The sequence below is a fragment of the Gavialis gangeticus genome, unplaced genomic scaffold (assembly GCF_001723915.1).
Source record: "Gavialis gangeticus isolate Ggan-Ray unplaced genomic scaffold, GavGan_comp1, whole genome shotgun sequence".
Classification (NCBI taxonomy): Eukaryota; Metazoa; Chordata; order Crocodylia; family Gavialidae; genus Gavialis; species Gavialis gangeticus.
Genome location: NW_017728998.1, coordinates 43,826,544 through 43,836,648, shown reverse-complemented (window position 1 = coordinate 43,836,648; position 10,105 = coordinate 43,826,544). Strand labels below are relative to the sequence as shown.

The following is a 10,105-nucleotide window of genomic DNA, read 5'->3' as shown; positions in this document are numbered from 1 at the left end:
CTCTGCCGGTCCCTTCCAGCCCCACATCTCCATGATTTCACTGCCCCCTTGCGTGTGGGCTCCATACTGCCACCAGCCCCAGCCCCATGCTCCCTATCCCACCCAGTTGCAGCTCCCCCCACCCCTGCCACTTCCCTACCTGGTGCCCAGAGCAAGGGGGATGCCAGGGAAGCCAAACAAGTCCCCTGGGGGTGGCTACAACAGCAGCAGCAGCAGCAGCAGCAGCTTCACCCAGAAGCTACTGTTGGCTGGGCAGAACCCTTCCAACCATGAGGATGGGAGAGAGGCACAACAGGGTACGTTTGGGGTGGGGGGTGGGGTGTATACTTGGACACCTTGCTCCCACCCTCACGGGCAGAAGGGCTGAGTGGTGTACAATTTGTTGGTGGGTGCCTGCAGGGAAGATGAAAAAGTGCCTGGTGGGCTGGAGTCGGCTCAAAAGCTGTATTTTGCCTGCCCCGACCTAAACAATTCACAAGATAAACAAAATGCTCAGTGATTTCAAAACAGGAATCCACTGTTTCTGACCAGCTGTGGTCTGAGTTCTTTGCAACAGAAGAATTGCTCTATTTTTCTGTAGTGAAAAAACCCCCCAAAGTGATAGCTAAGAGCTAGCATTTTCAGAGGTGTGCCTTGAATCTAACATGGGATACCTTACCATTTAACAAAATAAAGAACCACTATACTAGAGAAATGCACAGTACTGAGACAGAAGGATGAAGCCACTAATCTCTTGAGGGCAGGGATGGTACATGCTCTGTGCTTGTACAACACCTAGCACTACCTAGCACACATCCCATCTATTCACTAGACTCGTAGGAAAAAAAACAAAACAAACAAACAAACAAACAAACTCACTCACTCACTCAGGGTTGGAAGGGACTTCAGGAGGTCATCTAGTCCAACCCCCTGCTCAAAGCAGAACCATCCCTAACTAGATCATTCCAACCAGGGCTTTAAGCCAGATCTTAAAAGCCTCCACGGATAGAGATTCCACTACCCCTCAAGGTAACCTGTTCCAGTGCTTCACCATCCTCCTAGTGAGGAAGTTTTTCCTAATAGACAAATTAAGCCTCCCTTACTGCAACTTTAGACCATTGCTTCTTCTTCTGTCATCTGTCACCACTGAGAACAGTCTAACTCCATCCTCTTTGGAACTCCCCTTCACAGCTAAAGGCTGCTATCAAATCCCCTCCCCAGTCTTCCCTTTGCAGACTAAATACGCCCAGTTCCCCCAGCCTCTCCACAGAATTCATGTGCCCCAACTCCCTAAATGATTTTTGCTGCTCTCTGCTGGACCCTCTCCAACTTATCCACATCATTTCTAGTGTGGAGCCCAAAACTGGACACTACTCCAGATATGGCCTCACCAGTGAAGAACAATCACTTCCCTTGACCTACTGGCAACACACCTACCATTGCAGCCAGTATGACATTAGCCTTCTTGGCAACAAGAGTACACTGCTGACTTATATCCAGCTTCTCATCCACTGTAGCCCCCAGGCCCTTTTCTGCTTAGCTGCTGCCTAGCTAGCCAGTGCCAGTCTGTACTAGTGCATGGGATTCTTCCACACTAAGGGCAGGACTTTGCACTTGTCCTTGCTGAGCCTCATGAGATTTCTTTTGGCCCAATCCTCCAATTGGTCTAGGTCACTCTGAATCCTAGCTCTACCCTTAGGTGCATCTACTACACACCCCCATCTTGGTGTCATCTGCAAACTTGCTGAGGGTGCACTCCATCCCATATTCCAGATCGTTAATGAAGATATTAAACAAAACTGGCTCCAGGACTGACCCCTGGGGCACTCCACTTGATACTGGCTGCCAGCTAGATGTTGAGCCATTGATCACTACCTGTTGAGCCTGACAATCCAGCCAGCTTTCTATCCACCCTACAGTGCATTCATCCAATCCATACTTCCTCAGTTTGCTTGAAAGAGTCCTGTGGGAGACATTATCAAAAGCCTTGCTGAAGTCAATGTATAAATCACATCCACTGCTTTCCCCACGTCCACGGAGCCAGTTCTCATCATAGAAGGCAATCAGGTTGGTCAGGCATGACTTGCCTTTGGTGAATCCATGCCGACTGTTCCTGATCACCTTCTCCTCCAAGTGCTTAGAAATGGATTACTTGAGGACCTGCGCCATAATTTTTCTGGGGAATGAGGTGAGACTAAATGGTCTGTAATTCCCTGGAACCTCCTTCTTCCCTTTCTTAAAGATAGGCACTATATTTGCCCTTTCCAATCATGTGGGACCTCCCCTGATCACCATGAGTTTTCAAAGATAATGGCCAGGGGCTCTGCAATCACATTAACCAACTCCCTCAGCACCGTTGGATGCACTGCATCAGGCCCCATGGATTTGTACACATCCAGCTTTTCTAAGTAGTCCCCATCCTGGTTTGTTTTGGGTTTTTTTCCCACCCCACTACTGAGGGCTGCTCACCTTCTTTCCAGACTGTGCTGCCCAATGCAGTAGTCTGGGAGTTGACCTTGCCTGTGAAGGCTAAAGGTAAAAAAAAAAAGGCATTAAGTATTTAACCCTTTTCCTCAACACCAGGGATCCTGGTTTTCTCCGATTTAAATAAAATCCACAATTTTCAGATTAAAAAATTAACCCCAAATCCACATTTCCATGATTTAAATGAAACACCACTAATATATAAATTGGGGATTTTTTAAAACTAGAGAAAACCAGAATCCCTACCCATAACCTGTCACAAGGTTGCCTCCCCCATTTAGTAAGGGACCCACACTTTCCCTGACCTTCCTCTTGTTGCTAACATACTTGTAGAAACCCTTCATGTCTCTTGCTAGCTGCAACTCCAGTTGCACTTTGGCCTTCCTGACTTCATCCCTACATGCCTGAGCAATATTTTTATACTCCTCCCAAGTTTTGACCAAGCAGCCACTTCTTGTAAGCTTCCTTTTTGTGTTTAAGCTCACTAAAGAGTTCTCTGTTAAGCCAAGCTGGTTGCTTGCCACATATGCTAGTCTTCTTGAACATCAGGATGGGTTGTTCCTGCAAATCAGTAAGGTTTCTTTAAAACAAAACCAGCTCTCCTGGACTCCTTTCCTCCCTTCAGATTGGCCTCCCAGGGGATCCTGCCCATCAGTCCCCCAAGGGAGTCAAAGCTTGCTTTTCTGGTGTCCAGGGTCCACACTCTGCTGCTCTCCTATCTTCCTTTCACCTGGATCCTGAACTCAATCATCTCGTGGTCACTGCTGCCCAACTTGCCATCCACAGCTGCACTTTCCCCCTGCCTGCACCGGTCAGTCCTGAGCAGCACATGGCTCCGCTGCTGCTTGTTTCTGGCTGGTGCCGACCTGGCCAGCCCCCTCCCCTCCCCAGCAGCATGTGGGAAGCCAGCACGGGAGGCCTCAGCAGGCAGGGTCCCGGCATGACCTGTGCGGGGCAAGGCAGTGGACCCCATGCTCCAGGCTCGCAGTGCTGAGGCCACTGGGGCTACATGCGTGGGTGGCCAGGCATGATGGTGAGCAGGGCTGTGCAGGCGGGCAAGGTGCTGTGGTGCAGCGGCTGCCTCGCTCCAGCCCCCCTCAGGCAGTGCCGGCTTGTGGGGCTGCGCTGCTCCGGGGATGGGGATGTGAAGCTATTTATTTCTCCCCTTCAGTCTCTGGGGCAGTAGCTGGCTGGATGCAGAATGGGTCCCTCCTGCCCCTGCCCACCAGCAGCTACCACGAACCTTGCAGTAACAGGCAGGTGCAGTAGGGCTACACAGGCAGGGTCTCTCTGGCCCAGGACAGGGTGTTTGAATATGGCTTGCCAGCCCACTGGGTGATAAAAAGTTCATGATCCGGCCCCACATTCAAAAAGGTTGGACACCCCTGCCCTAGTTGGTCTCTCCAACACTTGCACCAAGAAGTTGTCTCTAACGCTCTCCAAAAACTTCCTGGATTGCATGTGCACTGCCGTATTGCACTCCCAGGCGATGTCAGGATGACTGAAATCCCCCATAAAAAACCAGGGCCCACGATCAGGAAACTTCCATCAGTTGCCTGAAGAAAGCCTCATCTACTTCATCCTCCTGGTCTGGTGGACTATAGCAGACACCTGTCACAACATCACCCTTGTTACTCTCCCCTCTAACATTATGCTGTTGAAAGTATCTGGGTTATCTCCAGCTTCATACTGGAGCTCTGAGCAATCGTACAGCTCTTTTACATAAAGTGCAACTCCTTCTCTTCTCCCTTGCCTGTCCTTTCTGAACAGTTTGCACCTATCCATAACAGTGCTCCAGTCATGTGAGCTCCCACCAAGTCTCTGTTATTCCAATAATGTCATAGCTCCATGATTGTGCAAGGACATCTAATTCTCCCTGCTTGTTTCCCAGGCTCTGTGTGTTTGTGTACAGATACCTGAGGTGACTAACCAATTACCCTACTTTCTCAGGAAAAACAAGAAACTGCACTACTACAATTCAAAAAAGTTGGGGCACTAACCTAAGCCTTGGGAGACCTAGGTTCAGTTCACTTCTATATTGAGGACTTCCTGCATGACCGTGGCCACTAAATCACTTTAGTGGCACAGAGGACTGCCTTCCCTTGCAGGGAGGTTGTGGTAAGTTCATTAAAAGCTGTGAAGTGCTCAGACCTTAGGAGCCATAGGGACAAGAAAAGTACCAAAGATAGACAAACTACAAGCCCAGGAATTTTTCACCTTACTGCACTCAAACTCGCCCTTTTAAATCAAAGAAAAGTAGGCATGAAAGAGACCTTAGGAGGCCATCTAATCCAGCCCCCTGCCTGCACAGCACCCTAGCCTCTTACAGGTAAAACAGGGGAACGACAGTTAGTATTTTGCTGCCACAAGGGTTGTTAAAATATACTGGAGAGCTCCAAGAGAGACAGCCATGCTCCTCCACTACAGAGGAAGACAACCCCAAGTCCATACCAGTCTGACCACAGAGTAAAATTCCTTCCTGATCCCAAATGTGGCAAGTCAGTCTAACCTTGAGCACAGAGGCAAGACCTTCTAGCCAAGAACCTCTGGGTTTCAGTACCGGTAGGAGCACTGGCATGCCCCAATCAAGATCTCCAGCATTGGCTGCAGCCAACACGCAGTGCTTCTGAGGAAGGTTAAAAAGATCCTGGTGCATATATAGCAGCAGGAAGGGAAAAAATTCTCTTCTGGTCCCATGTGGCAACTGGCAAAGCCCAGAAACATGGGAGATTCCCCAGAGTAGAACATAAGCATAGTTATGCCTAGATCACACCTGACCAGTGCAAGCCCCACCACTTCTTGAACGCTTCCAGTGATGGGAGATTCCACAGCTTCCCTGAACGGCCTGTTCCACTGCCTCACCGGTTTAACAGTGAAGAAGTTTTTCCTCACGTCTAATCTAAACCTAACTTGATTGCAACTGCAAATCACTGATCCACATTTTATTCTCTGCAGCAACAGAGAAAAGGTGGGCTCCCCCTAGCCAAGATTTTTAATCCCAGTAGGAACACTGGCATACACCAGCCAAAATTCCCAGTCTTGGCTGCAACCAGCACCCAGCGCATCTGAGGAAGGGACATCCCAGCCGTCCCATGACACCTGTAGCAACAGAAGGAGAAAAAAAAAAAAAAAAATCTTTCCAGCCCCCTGAGGCAAGCAGCAAAGCCCACTGCATGGAAAACACTAAACCACCTCCATTCTGTTCTGCAGCCTGGGGACAGCAAGCACAATTCCACACATCACACTTTCTTACCAGACAGCCTAAACTCTTCTGTATCCACTACATAATCTTATTCCAGGTCCTTTAATCTTCTTTCATTATAAAGCCAGTTGTGGATTTGTTTTGTTCACCTGCTGCTGAATATAGTAATTGCCAGTATCCGTCTCTAAGCTACAGAGCTCTTCTCATTATCTCTCAGTGATGTGTGGGAGATGAGCAAGGCTCCTGGGCTTTCAACTGTTGCTTTTTACAGAGCACTCAAGGCACAGCTACTCCTAGATCATTCCTGATCAATGCTATCCAACCTCTTCTTGAAAACCTCCAACTATGGAGAGTCCGCAACTTCCCTGTACAGTCTATTTCACTGCCTCACTCTTAACAGTGAAGTTTTTCCTTATATCCAATCTACTTTGCTACAACTTTATGCCATAGGTTCACATCCTGTTCTCCACAGTAACAGCATTCTCCCTCTTCTTTATGGCAACCCTTTGGATATTACAAGCCTACCATCATAAATCACCCCTTCTGTAAGCTGGACATGCCTATTTCTTTCAATCTTCCCTCATATGGCCTGCCTTCCAAGCCCTTTATTAATTGCCACCTGCCTGCAAACCTTAACTTCTCCATGTCCTTTTTTAAAATGCAGAGACCAGTATTGCATACAGTATTCTAAAACAGCATTTCTCAACCTGTGAGTTGTGACCCAAAAGTGGGCCATAAGAATTAATGAAAGGGTCACAAAACACACTTAAAAATGGACAATATTTTGCATTTTGAAAAAAACAGATGCTGCTTGTGCTTCACTATATGTTAATACTGTGCATACTAATAAACAGGGATTTGGATTCTCCATTTGCCATGGAAAAACATGGATTTTTTATTTTAAAAGGAGAAAACCTTGGGAAACAGCAGGTTCCCCTTGCAGGCTGGCAGAATTTGAACCTGCAAGGGGCTGGGGGAGTGGGAGAAAGAATCAAGCAGGGGATACCATGTGTATGTGTGCACACACATGCAAGTGGCAGCCAGGCAGTGTGGAAAGCAGCTCCCACAGCTCCCTGCAGGTAAGTCTATGGGGCAAGGTGGGGCATAGGCAACACAAAAGGGTGATGGGGACCAGTAGGGGGTGCTCCTGCATTGAGCCACCTGCCTCACTGTGCCCAACCGCCTTCCAGGCTCTGAGTGCCTCCCTGGGGGGACCTCACATCCAGCTGACCCCCTTCTTGGAGCACACCTGCAAGCCCGGGGGTAAGGTAGCCACCACCCAAGGTCTGGACTGATTGTGCCCCTGTGCCCTCTCAGAAACGCAGGCCCAGTAGTCCTTGAGGGTACTTGATCCACTGCAAGAACTTGGGGTGCTTCCCTTAGTCTGAAGCACAAATAAGGGTCTCCCTTACCCAGCTGAACCAACGGGACCCCAAGGCATAATCTAGCCCCTCTCCCAATAAGTCTCCCACGCTAGGGACAAAGGAGAACTTTATTGGTTACAAGGAGTAGGTTTGGAATAGGGTACAGGGTAGTGCAATGTCAGAGAAATCCCTTAGAGCAAACAGTGGCATGGTAGCCTTTGATTATGCATCTGTGTTACTGCAAGCTATATCTAGTTAGGTCTCAAGCAGCTTACTCACAAGCATCATCCAGAGGCAGGTGGAGATTTCCTTTGGAGGCAAGCAGTTCATTGGCCATGAGTTTCAAGAGAAAGAGTGAGTTTCAGATGGTCCAGCTTCTCTGAGAGTCTCATCATGGCTGCTGCCCCACCTCCTGGTCAGTCCTTCACTTATATAGACCTTATGACCTCATTTACCTGATCCAATGAAGGCCAGCAACTGTTGGCTGCCAGCCAAACAATATGAAATGCATCACTGGTTGCCAGGTAGACTGGCATGGTCTCTAACCCCCTCCCAGTCATGATGACATTGCTTAGAACAATAGGGAGTTTAAGACCCTACCCAGGCGTGAGAGGCCAGTGACACAGGCAAAGGGAGCAGGTTTCCCTTCTCCCTCAGAAACGTATCCAGCTCAGGTTGCAACTCAGGGTTACCTGAAATTGATGGGGCCTGGGGTATCTGCCCTCTTCAGTGACCATGGTAACCAAACTGTCAGATTGGTCACCCACTTGATAGCAGAGTTTGGGGAGAGACAGAGACGGCATTCTGCCACAGAAGGTACAGGTGATGTGTTGGTGAGCATGGGGAGGCATGTGCCCCCTCCAGATGTGTGTGCCTGCAGCCAGCATGGGACTGAAGCCTGGCAATATCAGCACAGGCAGGAGCTGCCTCCATGGCCCAGCAGACAGGATCCAATGCAGCAGAGCAGAGTAGCAAGATTCATTGCTGCTGCTGCCAGGACCCCTACGACATCCATGCTGCCAACAGCGCAAGGAGTAATGGACTGTGGGAGGACCAAAGCGGGGGTTGGCATTGCTGCCCTAATCTCCTCCTGCCTCAGGTCATGGCTCTGCCTGGAGAGGAGGTGGGGTGACAGGCAGAATGGGTGGCCTGAGGGGAGTGGTGGCTGGGTCATGGTGGCTGGTAGAGCAGCGGCTCAGCATGTATAGTTGGTAGGGTCAGAAGCGACCTGAGCAGGTCATCAAGTCCGACCCTCTGTCATGGGCAGGAAAGAGTGCTGGGGTCAAATGACCCCAGCTAGGTGATTATCTAGCCTCTATCTAGATATCTATTTACTGGGTCAGGACCAGCCACTGATCTTTATAAATAGGTCCTGGTACAAAAAAGGTTGAAAACCACTGCTCTAGATGAGGCCTAACTAGTGCCAATGAAACACATGCCAAGTTCTGGAGTACATCAACTCTTGAGTGACACTGTCTAAGTGCAGGCAGCGGTCATTGACCCAGTCATGGACCTGAGAAGTCAAACATGTCACTGCAGCAGTCGGGACACAATGAAGTACTTTTATAGAGACCACATATACATGCATACACATACCTTAAGCAGCTTTGTTTTCATTGGAGGAGTGATATTGGTATGCTGGACAAACTGGAAGGAAGGTGCAGCATTATTGGGATACTGTACAGGGAACATCACCAGCATCGTGACTATGTGGCTGCCACAGTGTACAGACACTGTGCAGCTACGATTCCCTGCATCCATCTGTGAAAGAAAAAAACAACTGATTTTCAGTTAGGCTGCCAAGGACCTTTAAACATACCATGGCTGAAATTAAATTCCGAGGAGCATGGTCTCTCTGCATGCATAAGATTCAAACCCCACACTATATGCAGGAACTGCAAACACAGACAAACAGCAGAAGCCTCAGAAACAGAACTGATTCAGCATTCACCATCTGACCACCTAGTTCAGAGACTGGCAACCTATGGCCCAGAGGATGAATTCACCCTGCAGACCCATTTTATCCAACCCACGGAGCTGGGGGCCTTTTTGTGGCATTTTGGCCTTCTGCAGGGGGCTTTGTGCTGCTGCTACTGCCTCTCCTCACCACTGGGCTGAGGTGGTGATAGGATAGCAGGGACTGCAGCTGCAGTAGTGTGGGCCAAGTTCAAAGTGACCTCTGTTGAGAGCTAAGCCTTATTAAACATTTCCATGCTTCAAGACCATGCTGACCCTTGACTTTAGAAAAGCAGACTGACTTGCTTAGGAAAAACTCATGGGCAGGATCCTTTGGGAAGCCAGTCTGAGGGGGAGAGGAGTCCAGGAGCGCTGGTTGCAATTTAAAGAAATCTCACTGAGAGTGCAGGAACAAACCATCTTGACATGCAGGAAGACTAGCAAGTATGGCAGGAGACCAGCTTAGCTTAGCAGGGAACTCTTCAATAAATTAATCGCAAAAAGAAGCTGATAAGAAGTGGAAAGTTGGACAAGCAACTACGAAGGAGTATAAGCGCATTGCTCTGGCACACAGGGATGAAATCAGGAAGGCCAAAGTGCATTTGGAGTTGCAGTTAACAAGGGATGTGAAGGGTAACAAGAAGGGTTTCTACAAGTATGTCGGTAGCAAGAGCGGGAAAGTGTGGGTCCACTACTGAATGGGGGAGGCAATCTTGTAACAGAGGATGCAGAAAAGGCTGAAGTACTCAATGCTTATTTCGCATCAGTCTTCACAGGCAAGGTGAGCTCCCAGACTACTGCACTGGGCAGCACAGTTTGGGGAGGAGGTGAGCAGCCAATAGGGGCAAAACAACAGGTTAGGGACTATTTAGAGAAGCTGGACATATACAAGTCCATTGGGTCGGATGGTATGCACCCGAGAGTGCTGAGGTAGTTGGCTGATATGACTGCAGAGCCATTGGCCATCAATCTTTGAAAATTCATGGCAATCAGAAGTCCCAGATGATTGGAAAAAGGGCAAAACATGGTGTCCATTTTAAGAAAGGGAAGAAGGAGAACCCAGGGAGCTAGAGACAAGTCAACCTCACCTCAGCCCCCAGAAAAAAAAAAAAAAAAAAAA

General features: G+C 48.8%; 1 protein-coding gene across 1 annotated transcript in view; it reads right to left on the bottom strand.

Annotated features, from left to right (window-relative positions):
- Positions 1-10,105, bottom strand: part of WDR59 (WD repeat domain 59) — a 113,239-nt gene that overhangs the window by 43,961 nt on the left and 59,173 nt on the right. The window contains exon 14 of the mRNA XM_019505803.1: positions 8,626-8,790. Coding sequence (XP_019361348.1) covers positions 8,626-8,790 — 165 coding nt within the window. The remainder of the gene's footprint in view (positions 1-8,625; positions 8,791-10,105) is intronic.